The sequence below is a fragment of the Marasmius oreades genome, chromosome 8 (assembly GCF_018924745.1).
Source record: "Marasmius oreades isolate 03SP1 chromosome 8, whole genome shotgun sequence".
Taxonomy (NCBI): Eukaryota; Fungi; Basidiomycota; class Agaricomycetes; order Agaricales; family Marasmiaceae; genus Marasmius; species Marasmius oreades.
In genome coordinates, this window is record NC_057330.1 from 891143 (window position 1) to 912935 (window position 21793).

A 21793-nucleotide genomic window follows, 5' to 3' on the forward strand; every position below is an offset into this window, starting at 1 on the left:
CGAGGTGTAATGAACCAAGGCACAACAAGACGAAACAACGCGCTTTCAAAACGCGACCCCATGACTATTACTAACAGTTACTAATTTGAAGGTCAACTTTCCCACTAAAATAAAGGCTTGTAAACAAGCGTTCTGTCAATATCAAGGCCAAAGGAAAGTCACAATTAACCGAGAATACTGAAAAACACCGGTGCGTTGCCATTCTCCTCCCCTTCGGAGAGTCTGGTATTATCCCGAGATGAATTTACGATTACAAACAATGTGATGTAGTGATACAAGTGACAGATATAGGGAAACTAGAACAGAAACAGAAATAATTAGATTCCTCATGGTGCCGGTCCTGGAGGAGGTGGCCTTTTCAATTGAACCGGACCACCTGCAGCTGGTGCTGGCTTGATACGCTTGGCCAAAGAGTCGTCTGCTGGAGAATCTGGCGCGGGTCGTTTCGCCGCCCCATGGATCGAGACACCACCACCAGTTGGAGCAACTGGAGGTGCTGCTCCTCGTTTTGCAGGAGTCCCGCCTCGTGTACCAATGGTTCTTGCAGCGACACCCGGAGCAGCAGCGCGGGGCATCGGTGCGCCTCTCCCTCGACCGACTCCTGAGGAAGTGCCCGCGGCGGCAAGCGCGGGTTGTGTTGTCGCTTGCACGGTTTGTACGGTAGTTGCAGTTCTAGTGGAGGCTTCGCCTGGTTTCTGCGGGAGAGAAGGTGTGGAGGCAGGTGCAGATCTCGCTGGCAGTGGTCGTTGAGACGGCCCCGCACTGTTTGCAGGCTTTACTGCAACAGACGAAGAAGCGGGCGGAGGTCCGGCGGGTTTTGCGGATGCAATATTAGGGACGGCAGTAGCAGCGGGAGGCTGAATCACAGTATCATTTGGAATAGTACCATCTTTCTTCCATTGCTCAACCTGTGCCTCGAAGGCTCGCAGCCTCAGCTGCGATCGATTAAGTTGGCCCTCCTTGACCCGCAGTTTGGAATTGATTTCCATCCTTCCCCGTTCAACGGCAGCTTCAATGTCCTTCTCACGAGATTTGTCGTGTTCCTTAATGGCGGCATCGATAGCAGCCTGAATATCAGGTGCAGCTTCTGAGGCGGAAGAAGACTGTTTCTGCGAGGCGGAAAGTGCTGCTTTTAGATCCTCTTGATACTTAGCAGCAAGCTGTTTCTCGAGCACTTCCAGTTCAGCCTGATGTTTCTTCACGAGGTCCACCGATCCAGCAGAAGATCCTGATGGTTGTGATTGAATACCCGCCCTTGACTTGTCAACGGCGGTCCGTATCGCTTCCTCTTGGGCACCAAGGATCTTGTCCTTCTCATTCGCCCAAACCGTCCTGGCTCGATCCTGGAAAGATGTTTAGAAGGTTCCATGCATCAATCAAGTAAAGTGATCTTACGAAGGCAGCTTTATGCTGTCGAACAACTGCGTTCGCCTTTTCAACTTTCTCGGTTGCGTCCTAATCAACAAATATTGAGTTTATGGTCAGCGACATACGAGGAACTATACCTTCAAGGCGGCTTGAGCCTCATCTCTGCTCTTGAGAATCTCAGCCTTTTCGTTCTCCCAGGTTTGTCGAGCCTCTTCAGTACCTCCGGCAGAAGAGAGAGCAGTATTGGTCCACGACGCTTTTTCGGCTAGAAGGCGATCACGCTCTTCTCGTAAAGAATTCTACATCAAGGTAAGTCGCTATGATTAAGTTAGCAGGGTCAGCGAAACGTACCAAGACAGCCTGATCGGCTTCACTTCCAAGCGGCGGCATTTGTTGAGCCTGCTGGGCAGCACCTTGCAGGATTTCAACTTCCTTTTGGAGTGTGGCGACCTTGGATTCCAGCTCTTTGTTCTGGTTTGATAATGCTGACTTCTGATTATTCAGGTCGCCCACTCGTTCCTTGAAACTGTTCATGTTCTGGCTGTATTTCTCTTTAAAAGACTGGAGATTCTTCTCAAGCAACTCCATCTAAGTAGATCAGTAAGCCAGGTTAGAATACCGGATTAGCGTTCACCTTACCCTCTGCTTCTGAGTATCAAAATCTTGCTGCCGCTGTTGAAGACTTGATTCTAAGCCAGATTTTTGTGTTTGTAGTAACTGAATCTCGTCCTTAAGGGCTTGTAGCTCGGCCGGATCGGTCCGGTCATACTAATGTCATCTTTCAGCACCAGTTAAAGAAGGAAAGACGGGGGGAACTACCTTGCTGAGCAGCTGTTGGTTACGTTCCTGCCATCGGCGATTTTCCTCTTCTAAACGTTTAACCCGAGCATCCCGTGCCTCTAGCTCTGCCTTTGCGACCTTGTTGGCCTCCTCGAGTGGTCCGAGTTTACGTGATATGAGTTCGAGTTTGGACTCTAGTTCTTTGGCATGTTTGGTCTGAGCCTCGCAATCGGCACGCAGCATGGCATTGCTTTCTCTCAAGATATTGAGTTGATTGATTCGTTCAACGAGTTCATTGTGTTGAACAGCTGATGCCGCGGCTTCGACCGCACGCTCCCGTTCCTTCATGAAAGGGAAAAGATCAGTCTAAGGGGGCGCAAGGCGAGTGCTAAAAACAAACCTCAGAGAGAGTCTGTCTGGCCTCGTTCAACGCCTGTGTTAGATGATCTACCTGCGCCTTGAGACGGGTATTCTCTTGCTTGCTAAGTTCGAGTTGGAGGTCGACAATTTCCTTTTGTTTACGCAAGTACCCAACGACTGAACGTAACTCCGAAAGTTTAGCATCGGAATCAGCAGACTGGTTCTCTCCATCCGTTGTGAACTCTGTATCTGCGGCTTGTCGAATACGAGCAGCTTGAGAACTAACAGATTCAAGGTGTTGATGGAGGATCTTGTTCTGTTCTGTTATTTCGCGGTGACTGTTCAGAACCCGTTTTGATTAAGTCCGTAATCCCACGTGGAATTAATAAGACGTACCGCGTATTCAGTCCTGCTATCTCTTGATCGAGTGCTTGTCTTTGAGACTGCCAACTGGCCTCAGATGCTACAAGTTTCGCCGTGGCAGTTTCGGCAGCGGTCTGGTGTTCTCGCACGGTGGCCTGTATGTTACTGAATTGTTTCCTGAGCTGATCAAGCGCCTTGATGGACTCGGCATGAGCGATGACTTCGTTAGAGTATTTTTCCTCCGCAGCCTGTTTCAGCGAAAGAAGATGAGACAACTGAGGTATTCACACGGTAAAGACACACTTTTGTTCGCTCTTCTTGCATCTTGACTTCGTTTTCTCGCGATATGCGATCGTTCTCAGTCATCTTTTCAGAGGTGCTAAGGTCAACGATAGTATCTTCAAGAGTCTTCTTGTCGTTAACCCAGGTGGCACGCTCGGATTCCAGTTGTTTCTGTAGTTCGCCATGTTTTCCATTGAGCTGGGACAACTCCTCTTGAGCGTCTTTGAGCCTTTGCTCCGAAGCTTTATACTCGGACTGTGCAAATATTCAGTGCATGAGAAACAATTAAATTACTGGTGAAAATTCACCTCATGTTTTGCGATCTGTGCCTCCGTCGATGTCTTGTATTCGTCGAACGTGGCGTTGAGACCTTCCAATGCGGTCTCGTTGGCTTGGCTAATCTCTTTAAATTGATCAACATGGCCCCGCGCCGTTGACAAATCCATCTCGGTCACTTTTAGTCTTGATCTGGTTAAATATAAGAATCCACGCAAACCTATACCGAGTGGCGAGAGAATCGTACCGGAGTTCAGCAACTTCAGCTTCCAACTGTTGTTCCCTGGACATATTCTGATCAATTACTGTCATATTGGGGATGGCACCAGACGGGCGCTCGTAGACGGCAAGCTTCTCTGTTTTGCCATGAAGCTCCTTCGTGATTTCACCAATGCGTTCATCTAAATGCGCTTTGTTGGTTTCCACTCTAGCAAGGGATTCCCGTGTACTTGAAAGTTCTTGCGTCTAATGGGGGACAGGCTATTAAGATATGAAGCGCCCAAGAGCTAATAATGACGCACCATCTTGTCTAGACGGCTCTGCATCTCCTTCAGTTCGATATCCTTCTGAAGAGTAACCTGGCGGACAATGTCTCTTTCCTGGTTTAGCTGCGTTCTTAAGTCTTGCCTGGATATGCGGCTCAGCATTCCAGTACTCCCCGTAAACAGAATGGCTTACGTTTGACCTTCAAGAAGTTGCACTTGACTTTCCAACCGCCGACGATCGTTTTCTCCCGAGCGCTCCAAGTCACTATGCATCTTTTGAACATTGCTCATCAAATCCGAGAGGTGAGACCGTTCCATGGAGAGTGTCTTGTTTTCTTCGGTGAGTCGAGTTTGGACACTCTGCATTTGCAATGTTAATCTCGAATCACAGCGAATGGATAAGGCCACATACCTCCCAAATCTTCTTTTCGGCTCGCAGGTTCGAAGTCTCGTTTCTCATTTGTTCAAGTCGCGCAGATGTGGTCCGAAAATCTTCTGTGACACGCCCACACTCAACATCAACACGAGTCCACTGATCGTACAGTTGGGCATTCCGTTTATTCAGATCCTCAACCTCTTGCCGGTGTAACGAGAAAGCTTCTTGATTCATTCGGTTGCGATCTGCAAGTAAAGCTGTAAGAAAAATGGATGAAGAGATATAGAGATATCGAATCACCAGACAGATACTCAATCTTAGCATTTGCCTTCGCAAGAGCAGCTTGGAGTTGAGCCGATTCTCGTTGGGCAGCCACTGCGTCTTCCCGCAATCGGCCAACATCAACACCCATTTCCGTGCGATAAGCATGGAATTGGTTTTGGATCTCGGCTAGCTCCTGTGCAAGCTCCGAAGTTGCACCAGAGGGACCATCTGAGGAAGCAGTGGCGGGCATTCCAGCTTCTTTCCTCTTGATAATAGCCTTGAGAGCTTCGTTTTCTTTCATATAGGCTTGAACGACCGCTGCATCACTCTTCTTCTGTGTCTCCATTTTAATCGCAAACTCTTGTATCGCCTCATGTGCCTCTCTAACAGCTTCTGCCTGCTCCCTTTCCATCACTTGCCGATAATCACTCTCCTCATTCTCCATCTTTTGACCAACCTCCCGAATAATCTTGAGAAGTTTTTGGTTCTGGTCCTGAAGACTATCTATTGAACGGAAAAGGACGAGGTGATTGGTGATGACGGTGTCGACATCTTCGGCCGGAGGCAGCATTGCCTCCAGTTCATCATCGGGCGGCATGTTAGGGTCATCGCGACGAGCGATTTCTCTTAGGAGGGTGCGAACTTGACGACCGAGATCCTCCAATTGCTGATTGAGAAGTTGGTTCTCCTTCACCGACTTGGCTATTTTTTGAGCATTTTCCTGTGCAAGCTGAGCCTGAGAGTCGCGATCCGATATGGCTCGGGATAGCTCAGTTGCGAGCTGCGAACTTTCCGATTTCACTCGCTCGTATTCGATACGCTGTTGGGAAAGAATAGGAGCCTAAAGAAATGCCGGAGGTTAACAAAGAACAGTTAAAGCTATCCACACGTACTCTCTCTTGGATTTGCGCAAGAACCTCGCTCAGAGTACGGTCCATATGGTCATACTCAGCACATTTCGTGGCGTAGTCATCCTGAAGTCGCACATAGTCTGCGTAGACCTCGGTGAATCCCTTACCACTCTTTTGGACTCGACTGGCCATTGCAACGGTGGGACTCAAGCCCATCATCACGCCCGTCTCATCCGTGGCGCCTGACGACGTTTCGGCGCGCCCTGGTAAAGGCAATTCACCGCGACCCATCTTCTCCAGGACTTTCTCCAGTTTTTCGACCTTGGTTTCGGCACTTTCCCTGGCCTTCTGTTCTCTGTCAAGATCTGCCTGTAACGCGGCTTCCCTCGAGTGTGCCTTCTCTCCTAAGCCAGCCCATTCTTGTTCAATACTTTCTACAATTTCTCGCGCCTGCTTCTCTCTCTCTTCGAGCATTGTAACCAGTCTTCTCAACGAGTTGGCCTCACTGGAGTACGTTGCTTCTTGTTCAGCAAGTTGGCCAGTAAGGTCCTGCACCTTGGCGAGTGCTTGAGTCAATTGATGGGTTTGGTTGGCATGTGAGGACTGAAGAGCTTTCAATGTGGCTTGCGCCGAGTTATTGGCTTGAGTAACAGCGTCGAGATTTGCTTGCAGTGTCACCAGCTCTGCTTGTTTCGTGCGGCGGTATTGAGCAAATTCTTCCGACTTGGAAACAAGCTCCCCGTTGACACGTTCGAACTCGGATTTCGCCAGCTCCAGCTGTTGGCTAAGAGTATCAAGCTTGAACTGTCTACTGGTCGGACTCTCGTAAACTGATGGGAAGACTGAAGGCACACCTTAGTCGATGTCTCGGTAGCGCGAATCTCGCGCATCTGGCCCTCGAGCGTTTGATGTTCTTGACGCGCATTTCTCAGATTGGTGCGAAGGGTGTTGATTTCGTCTGACCGTCCGTGAGTCAAAAAGTCGTCGTATAGGAAGGACGTTATTCACCATCACGTTGGCTCTCTTCCTGTTTCAGACGGCTGATGATTCCCAGTAACTCTCGTTTTTCACGATCAGAATCATTGAGTCTGTTTTTGAAATCGTGGAGTTCCGAAGAGGAAGACGTCTGAGAACTTGATAGAGCCGCCACTTTTGCTTGCAACTCGTTCCGCGAAGAGACTACGTCACTTGAGTACTTTCATCGAGGTTTAAGTGAAATTGACATACGAAGTTCGTCTCGTTCTCGTTTCACTTGCCTCAACTCATCCTGGACACACTCTAATTGTGACTCCGAGTCTTTGGTTTGCCTTTCGCGATCTTGCAAAGCTTGGTCTAATTCGACCTCCTTCTTCTCCGTTTCAGCACGTTCTTCGTCCAAATTTCTTTGAATGTCGTCAAGTGAAGAGGACTGTTCGAGGAGGAGCTTGTAGAGACCAACTATAGCGTCAGGTGAAGGCGAATGTAGATCAATATCGTCTGGAAGTATGTTCGAAAGAGCGTCCAGGTCAAAGTCTTCCGGAATGGGGACAACAAAAGAGGGTGGATACTCGAGTTCAGTATTGGAGTCCCCATCGTCCTTGCTCTTTCCCCTTCTCCTAGTTTCTACCATGGGGGGTTAATGACGAGCTCGTGAGAAGCCACCACCGAGCTCGAGTGGGTGGGTACTAGTAGTAGTAAGTAGAACAATGAAAGACCGTCAAAGCGGACGAGGCTTGGGTCACGTGATAATAATTAAGTAATCAGTTTGATCTTGAACTTTATTTTTTAGTATCAACACAACTTGAACCACTACCCTCAAGGACTTTGGGTGAGGCTCGAGTTGCCCCTGTTCGCCTTTCTACTAAACTTGCTTTTTTACAGTCACCTTCTGACTCATTAGCAAATATACAATGAGTTACGTCGCCAAAGGAGAAAAAGAATATGATGCTACCGGTGCCCCAGTGCCCGCCGCTAGACTCCACAAAATCAGGATCACTTTGACGAGTAGCAACGTCAAGAACTTGGAGAAGTGTGAGTATGGGAGTTTTAATATGCTTCAACGTTCTGATTTGGAAAACAGTCTCGACGGACTTCATCAACCGTGCAAAGGAGAAGCAGCTCCGTGTCAAGGGCCCTGTTCGCCTCCCCACGAAGGTATTGAAAATCACCACTCGTAAGACGGTACGTCTCCAGTTTCTTTCACCCCTTTTATCCTTCTTAAAGATATTCCTCAGCCCTGTGGTGAAGGATCCAAGACTTGGGACCGATACGAGTTGAAGGTTCACAAGCGTCTCATCGACTTGCACTCGCCGAGCGAGATCGTTAAGCAGATTGTACGTTTTCCTTTCCAATTAGTGCTTGTCATAACTGAACATTTATTTCTACTAGACTTCTATCAGTTTGGAGCCTGGCGTGGAAGTCGAGGTTACTATCTCTGCATGACATAATTTTGTACTCTTACACACTCCCAATATACTCTGAACATCCCCTAGACGACACTGAATATTTAAAATGCGAGAGGTGCCTCCATAAAGGTTATCGGTCGACTCTCCCGACTGGCAGCAAGGCGTCAATCTCCGATTGAGAGTATAACGAGCCACAGCCTGTCACAGCTTGAATTGCAAGCTAAAAAGAAAGTGGGCAGATGTACAGTACACAGAGAAGACAAGAACACGGAGAGTACAGAAAACACAAGAAATCAATCTGCAGTTTTTTGCTTCTTCTTCGGAGGTTCCGTAGTGCCCTTGCCCGCCTTAGGCTTGGGTTTCGGCTTTGGTCTGGGCTTCTCTTGCTCCTCCTTATCCACGTCCATGGCATCATCCTTTGCAACCTGCACCCTTGGTTTGGGTTTAGGTCTTGGTTTATCGTCGACGTCCATCGCATCATCCGCCTTCTTCTTCTTGACCGTTTTCTTGGGTTTCTCTTCCTCGACGTCATCATCCGCGTCGCTATCACCGTTAGCCTTCTTGGATTTCTTCGAACCCTCAGCAGCCTTTCCGTTGCTCTTCGCCTTGACTTTCTTCTTTTTCTTCTTAGCAAATTCCATGTCGCCACTGGCATCAGATGCAGTAGCTGCCCCACCCTCCGAAGAGTCTGTCTCCGTTGGGGAGCCAGAGTCGGAAGAGGATGCCTTAAAGTCGTCTGCGGATAAGGAGTGTTACGTTTTGGCGCGAAAGTGAAATTGAGGGATACCGACCGTCTTCTTCGCTTTCGTCGTCATCATCGCCGCGGTTAACTTTCGCTGTTCGTTTACCACTCGAGCTGTCACTTTGCATGTCTTCATCTTCTTCTTCGCCAACCGCAGCAGCCAACAATTCTGCGTCTGCCACCATCTCGTTTTTAATCCTAAGCTTCTTCTCTTTCAGGTACGACTCCGTGGGCTCATGCTCCTCCTTGTTGATGTTCGTGAAAGTGACTTCGCCACCACCCTTGGTCACAATTTTTAAATCGAACGTCCGTGCCGCAGTAGCGCCCATACTAGAGCCCACTCTAGAGAATACGACTTTATCGATCTCCGATAACTCGATGAGAGAAGGTTGTTTGGATACAAAGAATATGTATTTTTCCAACATAAAGAGATCGCCCTGAACAGCTTTGAGGTTAGCCTTGATACCTGGATGACCATCACGACTACTCCGTAGTGAGTAAAAGCAGGAAAAGAGCGATTGACGATCAGATACCTTTGGAAACTCCCTGCACCGATAATCTTCTTCTTCGAAAGAGCGCGGAAGACACTCGATACCACCTCGAATGTGGGCTCATCATAGTTCTTTTTCAGCTTTTCAAACTTGGCGACTTCTTCTCTGCTATGATATGAGCTAGCGTTTGACAACGGCGTCCATCTATACTCACTCATCCATGTTAAGTTCGGCTGTGGTCTCCTCTGCTCGCCTGAACTCCATGATGAGGTACTGATAGGGTGTCTGACCTTGTCTTATGGGGCTCGTCAATCCAAGCTGCGGACAGAATGTCATCATCAACCATGGCTGAACATACGCGAGGACACTCACGATAAACAAGACGTGGAGATCATCCCTAGGTATAAGAAAAAGCCTCGAGATTTTTGTATACTCGATCTTGTAATCGTATGTTTTCCCTCGTAATCGCAAAAACTCTGGGAACATGATGACGTCGTACCGACCACGAGGGGTCAAAACCAACAAGTCCTCAAAGCTGAGGATCATGTCGCCCATAACGTTTGCAATTTCGGCTTTTTCTTTGACCATATCATGGAACACCGATGCAGCGCTAATCTCCTCCTCCTCATCATTGTCGTTTTCGACGTCGGATCCAGCATCTGAACCTGTGAGTTTTGAATGTGTTCCGGGAACGTAGAACCGAATTTCGACCATTTCATCCCCTCCTCTTTTAGACGGACTAGCATGTGAGGTGAAATCGAGTGAGACTTCGGTTTTTCCTGCAATGTTTGAGTTTGCAACATGTTGTAGGGGCAGTTCAAATGCTGTCCGGTCAGAAACGGTGAAAGCTAAATCTTGACCTTCTCAAATATGTAAGATTGGAACCTTACAGAGATTAGCAACACACCTTGGAAGTCAGTGACACCCCAGTTCCAGCCCTTGAAGGCAATTTCTCGAGTTTCGAGGGTGACGGAAAAATGATTTTTGAGTAAGGAGGCAATTTTGTCATGATCCTATGATGATAATAAGATGAAGAATAGTATCCCTGAAAGCCCAATGCACCTCTCGCATGAAGCCATCAAACGTTTCTCTCCTTTGCTCGTTTCCACTTTTCAAGCCAACCCGTAATTGAAAGTTTCGAGCAACGCGAATCCATTGGGCCCACTTAATGTCTGCCGCTGCCATAGATGTGATTCCTTCCGACTCAGACCCTTTCCAGGCCATTCCACTTGCTGCAACGCGAAATTCTGGCTTGCTGTTGTTAGAAATCGAAACTGTTACTTGCAAAAGCAAATCCCTTACTGCCCACTTCTGGGGAGAGCCCACGATATATTCTGTCAAATTGGGTGGTCATTTTGCGGGTTTCCCAGAGTCGAGGGTGCAAGGGTGATGGTGGTTGGTGACAAACCCGTAAAACCTTTTTAACTCAAACGCGCTGCTGACTGGACGCGTCGCATGGCTTGAGCGCTTCCCTTGGTCATCGCAGCCTTTTACGCCTCTTACCCAATTTGCCTCTCACTTCCTTTCACTATCTTACTCTGCTTCTGTAATCACTTGCACAGTCTTGAATGACACCTTCCGGCTCTCGTGATGATGTTAACATCGTGCAAGAGAGGACATTCTGTAAATGGTGTGTGGATTTACTTACAGAACTTATACTTGGTTCTGACTGTAACGATTGTTTCGTCTTCTTTGAAAGGCTGAATACCAAACTAGAAGCCAGTGGGTATCCCCCTATGAATTCCTTGGTGAAGGATCTCTCCGATGGCGTCCGTCTCATTCAGCTTATGGTACGTCCTCAACCCACTTCATACACTCCAGCTATTAACGCGGTCTTTTTGGACAGGAAATCATGGGCATGTTAATGTGATCCGATCTGAAGATTCAAGTAATGACATTCCCCAACAGGCGACGTATCTCTCGGTAGATACAACAAGAACCCGCGAATGCGAGTACAAAAGGCGGAGAACGTCAACAAAGCGCTAGAGTTTATAACCTCTAGAGGAGTGAAACTCACTAATATAGGACCTGAAGGTACGTCTCAAATTCATCTTGGATACTCGTTGCGACTCGGCTTCTTGTGCAGATATTATGGATGGTAATCTGAAACTGATCTTGGGTATGATATGGACGCTTATTCTTCGGTTTACCATCGCGGACATCAGGTATTTGACGACTTCCTATACTTGTACACAGAACTAACTGCGCGTGCTGTACGAACAGTGAGGAAGGTCTCTCAGCAAAAGAAGGTCTTCTGCTGTGGTGCCAACGAAAGACTGAGCCCTATAAAGAGGTGGACGTGCAAGATTTCTCCTCGAGCTGGTCAGATGGGCTTGCTTTGTATGGACCATGGTTTCTAAATGAGTTTCAGCATCCCACCTAATAGAGTATTTCAAGATGCGCCTTGATTCACTGTCACCGTCCAGATTTGATAGACTACGATAAATTGAACAAGGTCAGTGGCTTGCCTCGCCGAGGTACTTCGTTGATCGTTTCCACAGAACGACCGTTACGGGAATACACGTTTGGCCTTCCAAATTGCGGCTGAACACTTGAATATTCCGGTATGCATCGCTTTGGAGTAACTGGATGCCTCTTGACGCTTTGCCCGTAGCAACTTCTCGAGATAGAAGACTTGTGCGACTCGGATCACCCAGACGAAAGGAGTGTGATGACTTATATTGCATGTTATTTTCATGCCTTCTCCTCGATGGGTATGTCTGATTTTCGCAGGCAGAGTTGAGTTTCAAATAATTCATTTAGATCAAGCTGAGACGGTCTCCCGTAGAGTGGAGAAATTCGCTGAGTTCATGCAGTCGGTTTGGGTTTCACGCAATGATTACGAACGTCGAGTACGCCTGGTAATATCCAACGGAAGGCTCTCACTCGCGATCTATCTCACGTTTTCTGTTAGCTGTTGACCTCGTTGTCCGAAGTACAAGCAAAATGGCTTACCAGCACCTTCTCTGGGTCCTATACCGAAGCGAAGGATATATCAGCTGATTTTACGAACTATAAGCAAACCACCAAGCGAACTTGGGTCACTGAAAAGCAGGATATAGCAACGCTTTTCGGGAATGTGCAGACAAAACTGAAGACTTATGGCTTAAGAGAATATGTACCACCAGAAGGGCTTTCTCTTTCAGATCTTGACCAGACTTGGCAAAACCTACTTGCTTCAGAAGCCAAACGTTCTAGAGCGATCAATGCGGAAATTCGACAGTAAGGTTCGACCACCACGCTACTTTTCTCTTTTCTGACTCTCCGGCATGTGATGTTACCAGAATAAAAGAAAGATTACGGCGAAAGTTTGCCGATCTGGCCAACGATTTCTCTCAGCGCTTACATCTTATCTCGTCCGAGCTGACTGCAATTGATGGTCCGCTAGAGGTAGTTCCTTTCCATGATACCGTGTGTTGGTCAAGCTGACTTTACTACTCTTCATCAGGTACAACAGCAGACTGTTCAACAAATACAGACTCGGATACCAGCTCTTTCAGACGTGCTGTCAGAGGTAGCCTCCGCCGAGAGCGAGTGTAGCGCTGCCAATGTAGAGGAGAATGATTATACCGTTTTTAACTGTCAAGACTTGGAGTTTGAACTTGAATTATTGGTGCAGAGTATTGCGAAGAAACTCGGTTTCATAGATAACCAGGTGGAGTCATAATTCAGACTAAACTTATTTAATACTCATGTGCCCCATTCTCCCTTCAGATCGTTTCTCGAAATATGACGAACCTTACTCCAGCACAGCTCGAGCAATTTGAGACCACCTTCCGCTACTTTGATCGCGACGAATCGAATACACTGAATCAGTCCGAGATGACCGCCGCACTTGCCAGCTTGGGCATCGTCTACTCAGTATGATCCTCATGAAACTGGATATTCCAGATGCTGACCATTATCTAGGACGAGGACATGGATTATATCTACGATCAGCTTGTGCAGGACTACGGAGCAGTGTCATTCGAAGCGTTCATCAATCTCTTGGTGCGTTTCTTCGTGCCGCAAATACTCATGCGTAGTCTGACCTGCCGCCGCAGGTTGATATCATGGAAGATCAAACTTCACCTGATCAGTTGCGGGAATCGTTCCGGAGCATTGCCTCTGATAAAGTAAATATTTTTTCACCTCTCCCCTTTCCGTCTCTGACACGTACTCTCCGCAGCCATTTGTTACGGAGCTCGACTTGCGGGTTGCTCACCTGCCTGCTTCAGCATTAGATTATCTGCGGGAGGCGATGCCTAGTAAAGTGAATGAAGCTGGGGAGCCAGTGTTTGATTACGATAGGTGGATAGACGAAGTATTTGCGTAGTTTTAGAATCAATAGCCTATAATCACGATTTTTACCTCATTTCTGGTGGTAGGAACTCGAGGGAGATCAAATCAGAGACCCTTTTTGGCAGCACTGCCACCAACTACATCTTCTTTCATCTTCGTCCATCTCATCGACCTATCACCATGGTTTGAACGCGATCCGCCATTGAGCCTTTCACGAAGCTGACGACATTTACAGTCTGGAATTTCTGGAGTTACCGTCCACCAGGATTGTATCACGATGTATCAGGAGTTGAAGTTGCGGAAGAAATACAAGTACATCATCTACAATCTAAACAAAGACAGAACGGAAATTACTGTCGAGAAGACGTCTGACTCAGGGCAGTATGACGATTTCCTCCAAGAACTGCCTGAGGGCGAATGTAGATGGGCTGTCTTCGACTTTGAATTTGAGAAGGACGGTGGTTCTAGGAACAAGCTTTGTTTCTTTGCGTGGTGAGTGATCAAACGTTTCTAGCCATCTTTGCTTTCCTTTTTCAAGCATAATGAAACACTGGTGTTCTTTACTGTTACGATCTGTTCACTGATACATTCTGATAAGGGCTCCTGATGATGCAAAAATCAAACAAAAGATGGTGTTTGCGTCGTCCAAGGATGCTTTGCGACGCGCTCTAGAGGGAATTGCAGTAGAAATTCAAGGAACCGATCCTAGTGAAGTATCTTACGAGAGCGGTACGTTCCTTTTCAAGTCAAAAGTCTATCGACATCTAAACTGTCTCTTCTTGACCAGTCCTGAACAAAGTCAGTACCGGCACTCGTTGATGAGCTCTTTGAACAAACGGGTCTCAACCACCATTTCTAATTCCGATGTATCCCTGGCGTTTCCATGGAATTGTCGCAGAAGAAATCCCATATTGAGAATGTAGACTTTGAATTATCTCTTAACATTTTTCGGAGGTCTTGGGTGCGGAGCGATTTCGTCCGCATCGAGGCTCTAAGCAGACTGGTTTTGGTTTGTCCCAAGATGCGTGATCTCAGTGCCGATAACGATCAGACAGACTTTTGCTATAGTGTCCACAATCGGTTGACGTCCACGACCGCCGAGACTGAAGTACTGCGAGAGAAAGATCGACAGTCGTGGCTGAGCTAGACGGACCACACATCAACACAAAGCGTCGAAGAGAACGGTATCGTTGAGGACGACGGCGTCAGGGCAACCGGCCGCAAAGACCGACGGAACCTCCCAAAGTCACCACCTCTGATTCTGGACTCTTTCTCCATACCGCACAGGCCGATGAAGCATGGGTCAGCATCGAGGTTCTAACAGTGCGAGAGAGCGTGTACCGTTGCCCAGCAGGGCCAGGTTAGCTTTTGCATTTTCACTTTTCACTTGAGCATTGGGCGATCTTTCTGCCATCGATACCGTTCGCTCCACATCACAGCCTGATGCCGTTTTTATAGGAAAAAAAATCTTTGTCCGCCGCCCTCCAATTTATCAGATCCATCATACATACAAGGACACTGCCAGCGCCTGGCGGCCCTGACACCATCTTGCGTCTTCTGGCACTGCCCAGATCTTCAAACGCTATCTTCGAGTAACCTGCCGAGTTCCAATTGCCACCTACCCTCAGCTTTGGGCTTGGATGACCTTGTTATGCGACGGGTCTGAAGATATAGAAGGTCTCCAAACCGACAGTGCAATAATAGTTAGTTCTCTTCTTGAAGAGGAGGTTTACATCTCAATCAACCGATGTCCATGATTGCCAAGCGACAGGGCAATACGGCGAACCGACTCGCTTCAGCTTCAATTGAGTTTCCCGACGATGTGCACAGAGTACTTCGAGTGTTTCGGGCCCTCCCCTCATCTTCTCTTTCCCTTCAGCGCGTCTTCACCTCCTTCCGTTACCTGTCCCACTCATGAGCTACCCATCAGATTCCGAGTATCCCAGAAGAGTGGTGGTAGATGACACAGATTCAAGAATCAAGTACGAGCAAGGAAGTTGGACGGTAGACAATAATTCTTTCGACGCAATCACCATTTATGGGGCACCCTACAATGGTACGCAGCATGGCACGGCTTCAACAACCGCTAGTTTCAGTCTTCAGTTCGAGGGTGAGTAGTTGTCTATGTGTTTTTTTGTTTTTCTCTAAATCTTCTGTTTCAGGGGAGTTCGTACAAGTACGAGGAACTAAGGACAACCGGAAGGTTACCCGTCCGGAAGGCGTTACTAGTGATAATTCCACTCAACTTGCAAAATGGACTTGTCAGGTCGACGGCAGCCCTATCAAAACGACTCCCTACCGCCCCTACATGTTCGACCTGACCAACAATATGTTGTGCGAACAAGGGCGGTTATCTCGTGGCGCACATACACTCACAGTCAACGTTACCATCGATGACCCCAACACTCAGACGTTCTGGCTTGATAAAATAGAGTATGCACCACTTCCGGAGGCCAATTTAGCAAAGGAAGTCATGAAAATCGATTCGAGCGACCCATCTATTCAGGTCGACAACAGTACGAGTGCTTGGAAATCTATCGGTAGTCTATTCAACGGCACAGGCACCACTGGCGCAAGCGCATCTTTCAAATTCAATGGTTTGTTCGATTCCTTCCGCGGATTTTTGCGCTTATATTGAAGGATGGTCTGTTGGTAGGCACCTCTGTATCACTGTACGGTTTCAACGAAGGCTCAGATAAAACTTGGCAACCTACGACCGGGCGATACTATATTGATAATAAGGGAGACACTTCCTTCGACATCTCCGGTAGCAAACCGCTGCCCGGCCTTCCCAATAACAGGTCGGACTATTACCATCAGTTATGGTTCACGGCGCCCAACATCGAACCTGGCTCACATGAGATGGTTCTTACTTTCACTGGCGTCTTTCAATCAGATCCTATCCAGTGGTTATCTATCGACTACTTCTACGTCGCCGCCAGCGAAGGTTCAAAGTTAAACCCAGCCAATCCAGCGGGTGGAGGTGGTGGTTCAGGAGGTTCAAGGGGCGGTTCGAACACCAATGACAACGGAAAATCCGGTTCATCCAGTAACACCAACGTGGGCGCTATTGCTGGAGGTGTCGTAGGCGGAGTTGTTGGGCTGGCCCTCGTTGGCCTTGCGATCTTCTTCTTTCTGAAGAAGCGGAAGGCACACAATAATTATCCCGGACAGTACGATGGTTTCCAGCCTCAAAACAAGTACAGTACTCCTGTTGCCCCTGGTTTCGTTTCCATGGGTTCGTATGTTGGGCCACAACACACAATACCTTCAGTACACAGTGTCCCTATGTCGACCAGTACTGTGCCTCCCATATCGTCACACTATGACCCACATCAAACCTCAAACTCCGCTGGGTCAAACCAGGGAGGTTCTAGTTCAGCCAGTAATTCGGGGCCGACTCGAAGTCCCATGGTCGTTTCTAACCCTGGCGCCGCCTCCGCCAGTACTCCCAATCAGAACTGGGCGGATATGAAGAACGCGCAAAGGGATGCTATCAATCCAACGATGACCGAAAGGCATCACCAGGATAGTGGGATACGATATCCCGAGCCTGGAACAGTGGTCGATATACCGCCCACCTACACTGAGTCGTAGCCAGGCTCGATAGTGAGTCCACTGTTTCTCAACTCGATTGCGCATAACATTAACCTCAAATTTGTGTCTCTCAGGCTGTTTTATTTTTCGTTCCCTTTGGTACCAACATTCCTTCCTTGCACATACAGTGATTAACCAATGGTTAAAGCAGGCCTCTACCAGTTTTTCCCTGTCTTTTTCTCCTCATTTATTTGTATTTAAACCAGTCATGTATATTTGACACCAACACAGCTCCGCCTCACAAACCGTCGGGCGGGCCAGCCGTCAAAGCAGTCGCCGCCCACTCGTTCAACTGACTTTCTCCTTACCAGTTCTGTACGAATGTATGCTCTTTGCTGTGTTAAATCCCCGGTTGATGTCCGGAATATTTGCCCTCCGGTCTTCCAACCTTTGTGGGTTCCAAAGGAGTCGGAGTTGGGGGAAAATGATGAAGCTATCTAGCTCAAGAACAACCTTGTGTTCAATAAGAAGGATAGCGTATGATATGCTTTCGGTGGGATTGCCCTTAACAGAGCGGCGGGCTAGCTCATTCAGCCTTTGTAGACTTGCTGGCAGCTGCGTGGGAGCGGTTAAAAGCGTCACATCGACACAGGGCATACGTAAGTACCAGGGGGATTGATTCATATGAATATCGGCAATCTATAAAATTCAATTATGTAGCTGACAACATAGTTCAGACTTTGGTATAATTAGTTACACAGCATGGACCCATAACCGGATCTGCCGGAACCACAGCTACAGAAACGATGATCTCCACTCATGTAGAGACTGACGCCGCTTGACCGAAGTAGGCAAATAGCTTCAAACAAATTCGCACGTTACATTATTACCACTAGGTTACCCGTTGAGAAATGGTGTGTTTTGTGTAGATATCAACCCTGCCCTTGAACTGATGCTTTTCAGATAACCGACAAAACTTCAACCAAGGAATATGTCAAAGGCTATGGAATCGACTGGGACAAAGTTAAAGCCGCTCTCGGGGTAACGGATGACGGTGATGGGCAAATCGGCTCATTAATGAAGCAGATTTTGGAATGTGTCGACCGCGACATTCATTGGGTTTGCATAGGAAAGCCCAACAACGGCAAGCACAACTCTTTCGTTATCTCATTCGGCGAACAGGCCTTTGACACCGATCCGGAGGCTTTGAGGAAGAAAGATATCCCTGCCCCGGAGTATCTGAAGTGCTTTGTGGAACCATTTCTTTTTGGCCCTGAGGTATTTGAGGTTGTGGATTGGTAATGAAACAAGTTACTTTAGTACATATGACTGTGGCTAATGTTTGTGCAGATACCATCCAGTGGATTTTACTCCCGACGGTGTGAATGGCGAGTACGGAGCAATCGTTATCTTATATCAGCGCAACGATAATGTATAGCTTAACGTGCAACAAACAATATTGGGGTCTTTGAGCATGTGCGGTGCACAGCAAGCCTTTACCACCATAAATTACCATACATAGTTTTGATCACATTAACTTGCAAGATCGACGAAGTGCACGCTCGAAAACTGTGGGTTCGGATCTTATGCAGGGCGTTTCAGTCGTTGGCCCGTGTCTTCCTGTAGCTATGAACACATGCAACTTTCGCGATAGGCAAAGGAGTCATCCGAAGTTGAATGATGTCCGACACTGACGATTCCGAATAGTAATTGTCAGAGATATGAAAGGAGAGGCGGTATAAATCTTACCGATATGACATACACTCGACCAGGACTGCTCCATCGCAACAGCAGACATGACCGCAAGGACATCATTCACATCTACTCTGACAGTGTCGATTCCATAACCCGGTCCCCAGCTTGCGATGCCGTCGCCATATTACTGCTCCGTACTTGGAGTGCTAATGGCGAACCCATTGTTGCGAGCAATGAAGACCGTAGGACAGGGTATTGTAGAAGCTAAAAGGAGACCGGCGTGGAAGTCGGCGGCGGAAGTTCATATCATATGAAATTAGAATGTCAACACTTGCTCACTGACCTCCTTCGGAAGCAGCACCTTCCCCAAAGAAGCAAGCAGTGACGTTTTCCCCGCGCCTTGCGGAATCGCGACGCAGAGCGAAGCCAACGCCAGCGGCATGAGGTATCTGAGTGCCAAGGGTTGATGAAATTGTGTGAAAATGGTGGTCGACAGATCCAAGATGCTGAATGCAAGTTAGGATTTTGCACGCGAGACGGGAGTCTCAAAACTCAACATACCACAGGCATCTGTCTACCTTTGCCGCAAAAATCCTCTTCATTTCCGAAACACTGATTCATGACGTTGTCGATAGTAAATCCTCGCCACAGGAGTACTCCCATTTCACGGTACTGCCCTATATAAAGTTCAATGGTCGGGTCGTATTTGATCGCGATACCGGAAATTACCTAGCACCCTTAAAGCATACCAAGTCAGCACTCGTTCGTAACACGGTCGTGAGCACTCACTCATCATCATCTTTAAGTCCTGCTGCTGCACCGATAATGGTGGCTTCTTCTCCAAACTGTAGATATACGTTTCATATCTTATTTACTTGACTGGGGGAATTCACTCACAATCGGTAGTCAGATAACCTGAGTTAACGCCCTATTGACAACTCACATAGAAAGATATCTTTCCTTGCCTCTGGACATTATAAAGAACGGTGTCAAGGGCAGGTAAAAGTTGCATGTGTTCATAGCTGCAAGAAGACACGGGTCAACGACTACAAAACGCCCTGGATAAGATCCGAACCCACAGTCTTCGAGCGTACACTTCGTCGATCTGCATAAAGACCTCAATAAAAACAGGCGTTAAACTGAGAAGACACCAGTAAGCACACCTCAGGTTCGTTTGCACCCTCAAGGACCTTTCCGACACCGTCCAAGACACGATATGTAGGTATTTGCTGACCATCTGGAGTGACAGAATTGAAGAAGTGAAGTTTCGGGGTGATGTATGATTGTGAATTCGGTAGGCGGGCTCCTGAAAATCCAGATACTTGGGGAGTCGTAGCGGTCGCAAGACCTCTGTATGCAAGAGGGAATTTTGAGCAGGATGCAGCTATTAGTCGGCGCAACATGGTGGTCCAAGCGTCGGGCGTGCTCCTCCCGGGCCGCTCATCCTACTGCCGAGCGCCGAGCGCCACCAACTGTTGATCGACGTCCAAGTTACTTCCAGTATTTGGTTTCCTCTACTCTCCTGTAAATCTACACCGGGCTACACCAAAGTCATGCTCTTTGCTTACCATAACTTCAGGTAGGCCTCCTTTCAAGTCCTACCTGGGTTTCAGGTTCGTTGTGATGGCCGTTGTTACCAACCAGGGCTTTTTCAGGCTCTTTTCTTCCACTTTCTTCTTCCCCCATTTCTTTGGCGGCTAGTCCGCAGCGGTTAGACTGTATGATCAAGTGTTGATTAAATCCTTGCTTTTCTTTGTTTCTATGTTCGTTTTACTTTTTGGTTTCCTGGCTTTGGGACCGCAGGTTGTGCTGTCGAATCTCTTCCGACTCGGACTCGCCCAGGTTACACAATGCGAACAATTCACCATTAACTTCAAGGGTGAAGTTAACACGACGTCGCCCCCATCGTCTCTTACCGTCGTCCCTTTCGATTCTGTTCCAATCTCCATTCCTGTACCATCTAATGCTCTCAACTTCACGGGTCTTGACATCAACTTCCTTCCTCTGAAGGAAAACACTACTTTTATTGTCTCCCTCGACAACGCGGAGAATCAGAGTCTTTCACTGGTTTCCGATTTCATTCGAATTTCCCCTCCCAAAATGCTTCCTGTCTCCCATCAGCCCCCGCCAATTCCACTCCGTCACCCTACGATATAGTCGGAGGAGAAGTCAGACAATGCGAAGACTTCACCGTCGAATACAACACCACAGATGCACCAGAAATACTGAGGTTTTTTCCAAACGGATTCTCCTTTCCCTTGATGATGACGTCGAATTCGAAGGGTCGAGCTACATATACTATGGTGGCATTCCGTGGACAGCCAGTGGTCCTATTACTTGACGACGGAAAAGGCTCTCGACGCACCTCGTCATTGCTTTCAGGTGGGGCTCATCTGATAAAGTACTGCCTGCGATATTGATCCAATGCATGTCTAGTTGAAGGTGATTCTTCAAGCCCGAAGAAATGCTTATCTATCTTTAGCAACCTTACCGGTCAGCCAGAACAATCAAATGCAAGTGCACCTCCTAAGCTTTCCAAGTGGGTCATTTTTCTTTCCACATCACTCCCTCGCTCATTCTCTCCCATTACGTACAGAGGCGTCATCATTGGTTTGAGCGTCGGGGGAGCCATCATTGTCCCTGGTGACACTCGCGATGACCGGATACATTTTGCGGGAACGCAATCGCAGGAGACGTCTTATGGACACTCCACCTATTCACAACCTACCTCCGCAACACAGCCAAGGTCGTGATATGGTAGAGGAAAAACGCAGAACATCCCACCCGTTACCACCTCTACCTACCCCTGACACAATAACCTATCCGGAGGGGTACATCAAAGACCCGCCCTATGTTCCGGAAAGATACTCCCCCACCCTCTCAGATTACCCTCGCACCAGCATATCTTGGGAAATTGTCGATGGGGAGATGCAAACCAAATATAGAACCTCGCGATTATCAACGATGGATATTGAAAAAATGCTTGATATTGCAACTGAGTGAGACTCCCGATTGCCAACTTCGCCGACATCTCCCATCCAGTACGCGAATGCACAGCCAGCAGATCTAAGTCCAACGTTTTCCGATCTACGAAACCGCTCACAACCTGATGTTCCGCAAAATCCTTCGTTCTTTGGATCCTCCTCTTCGTATGCCGAGATGTATGGATTTGGAGGAGAGGCAGGTTCCATATCCGAATTTGCTAGGACGACGTCAGAGCTACGATCACCTTCATCATTCGAAGACCGTGTATCTCAC

General features: G+C 47.9%; 11 protein-coding genes across 12 annotated transcripts; 7 read left to right on the forward strand and 4 right to left on the reverse strand.

The window, feature by feature from the left end:
* Positions 1 to 187: 187 nt before the first annotated feature.
* E1B28_012203 (uncharacterized protein) lies at positions 188 to 7103 on the reverse strand. The gene is made up of 19 exons (XM_043157289.1): positions 6633 to 7103; positions 6414 to 6584; positions 6260 to 6363; positions 5448 to 6209; positions 4591 to 5395; positions 4327 to 4535; positions 4108 to 4274; positions 3951 to 4056; positions 3677 to 3894; positions 3462 to 3621; positions 3175 to 3408; positions 2905 to 3119; positions 2549 to 2846; positions 2188 to 2490; positions 2008 to 2136; positions 1720 to 1956; positions 1506 to 1667; positions 1396 to 1455; positions 188 to 1343 (listed from the first exon to the last, which is right to left on the reverse strand). Exons 1-19 carry the CDS (start codon positions 7012 to 7014, stop codon positions 327 to 329), a joined length of 5739 nt encoding a protein of 1912 aa, XP_043004656.1. The 5' UTR covers positions 7015 to 7103; the 3' UTR covers positions 188 to 326.
* An 84-nt stretch (positions 7104 to 7187) lies between these two features.
* RPS20 (40S ribosomal protein S20) lies at positions 7188 to 7872 on the forward strand. Its single transcript, XM_043157290.1, has 5 exons — positions 7188 to 7212; positions 7266 to 7415; positions 7465 to 7565; positions 7619 to 7717; positions 7773 to 7872. The coding sequence occupies exons 2-5, from the start codon at positions 7295 to 7297 to the stop codon at positions 7824 to 7826; spliced, it is 375 nt and encodes a 124-aa protein (XP_043004657.1). The 5' UTR covers positions 7188 to 7212; positions 7266 to 7294; the 3' UTR covers positions 7827 to 7872.
* Positions 7873 to 7961: 89 nt separating this feature from the next.
* Positions 7962 to 10458, reverse strand: E1B28_012205 (uncharacterized protein). Its single transcript, XM_043157291.1, has 8 exons — positions 10325 to 10458; positions 10085 to 10269; positions 9930 to 10035; positions 9395 to 9882; positions 9237 to 9340; positions 9065 to 9187; positions 8581 to 9014; positions 7962 to 8525 (listed from the first exon to the last, which is right to left on the reverse strand). The coding sequence occupies exons 1-8, from the start codon at positions 10374 to 10376 to the stop codon at positions 8083 to 8085; spliced, it is 1935 nt and encodes a 644-aa protein (XP_043004658.1). The 5' UTR covers positions 10377 to 10458; the 3' UTR covers positions 7962 to 8082.
* A 22-nt stretch (positions 10459 to 10480) lies between these two features.
* Positions 10481 to 13373, forward strand: E1B28_012206 (uncharacterized protein). Of its 2 annotated transcripts, XM_043157293.1 has the most exons (18): positions 10481 to 10652; positions 10722 to 10744; positions 10807 to 10812; positions 10869 to 10878; positions 10931 to 11056; positions 11109 to 11187; positions 11246 to 11362; positions 11420 to 11477; positions 11524 to 11586; positions 11637 to 11736; positions 11786 to 11883; positions 11937 to 12244; positions 12307 to 12412; positions 12471 to 12677; positions 12737 to 12883; positions 12932 to 13012; positions 13066 to 13137; positions 13191 to 13373. In XM_043157293.1, exons 3-18 carry the CDS (start codon positions 10810 to 10812, stop codon positions 13335 to 13337), a joined length of 1722 nt encoding a protein of 573 aa, XP_043004660.1. In that variant the 5' UTR covers positions 10481 to 10652; positions 10722 to 10744; positions 10807 to 10809; the 3' UTR covers positions 13338 to 13373. The 2 variants fall into 2 exon arrangements, with proteins under 2 accessions (XP_043004660.1, XP_043004659.1); XM_043157292.1 differs by having other exon boundaries at positions 10722 to 10812.
* A 63-nt stretch (positions 13374 to 13436) lies between these two features.
* Positions 13437 to 14343, forward strand: COF1 (cofilin). The gene is made up of 4 exons (XM_043157294.1): positions 13437 to 13486; positions 13539 to 13795; positions 13902 to 14032; positions 14091 to 14343. The coding sequence occupies exons 1-4, from the start codon at positions 13484 to 13486 to the stop codon at positions 14120 to 14122; spliced, it is 423 nt and encodes a 140-aa protein (XP_043004661.1). The 5' UTR covers positions 13437 to 13483; the 3' UTR covers positions 14123 to 14343.
* Positions 14344 to 14384: 41 nt separating this feature from the next.
* E1B28_012208 (uncharacterized protein) lies at positions 14385 to 17209 on the forward strand. Its single transcript, XM_043157295.1, has 5 exons — positions 14385 to 15413; positions 15466 to 15900; positions 15960 to 16912; positions 16975 to 16999; positions 17052 to 17209. Exons 1-3 carry the CDS (start codon positions 15218 to 15220, stop codon positions 16898 to 16900), a joined length of 1572 nt encoding a protein of 523 aa, XP_043004662.1. The 5' UTR covers positions 14385 to 15217; the 3' UTR covers positions 16901 to 16912; positions 16975 to 16999; positions 17052 to 17209.
* A 507-nt stretch (positions 17210 to 17716) lies between these two features.
* Positions 17717 to 18305, forward strand: E1B28_012209 (uncharacterized protein). Its single transcript, XM_043157296.1, has 3 exons — positions 17717 to 17754; positions 17804 to 18138; positions 18191 to 18305. Coding segments are annotated over exons 1-3 (339 nt in total). The 5' UTR covers positions 17717 to 17751; the 3' UTR covers positions 18192 to 18305.
* Positions 18306 to 18719: 414 nt separating this feature from the next.
* On the reverse strand, positions 18720 to 19198 carry E1B28_012210 (uncharacterized protein; the record flags this gene model as incomplete). The annotated part of the gene is made up of 3 exons (XM_043157297.1): positions 18720 to 18799; positions 18879 to 19041; positions 19097 to 19198. The coding sequence occupies 3 exons, from the start codon at positions 19196 to 19198 to the stop codon at positions 18720 to 18722; spliced, it is 345 nt and encodes a 114-aa protein (XP_043004664.1).
* Positions 19199 to 19463: 265 nt separating this feature from the next.
* E1B28_012211 (uncharacterized protein) lies at positions 19464 to 19938 on the reverse strand (the record flags this gene model as incomplete). Its single annotated transcript, XM_043157298.1, has 3 exons — positions 19464 to 19557; positions 19615 to 19640; positions 19699 to 19938. 3 exons carry the CDS (start codon positions 19936 to 19938, stop codon positions 19464 to 19466), a joined length of 360 nt encoding a protein of 119 aa, XP_043004665.1.
* A 358-nt stretch (positions 19939 to 20296) lies between these two features.
* On the forward strand, positions 20297 to 20692 carry E1B28_012212 (uncharacterized protein; the record flags this gene model as incomplete). The annotated part of the gene is made up of 1 exon (XM_043157299.1): positions 20297 to 20692. One exon carries the CDS (start codon positions 20297 to 20299, stop codon positions 20690 to 20692), a length of 396 nt encoding a protein of 131 aa, XP_043004666.1.
* A 498-nt stretch (positions 20693 to 21190) lies between these two features.
* On the forward strand, positions 21191 to 21538 carry E1B28_012213 (uncharacterized protein; the record flags this gene model as incomplete). Its single annotated transcript, XM_043157300.1, has 1 exon — positions 21191 to 21538. One exon carries the CDS (start codon positions 21191 to 21193, stop codon positions 21536 to 21538), a length of 348 nt encoding a protein of 115 aa, XP_043004667.1.
* Between the last annotated feature and the right edge of the window lie 255 nt (positions 21539 to 21793).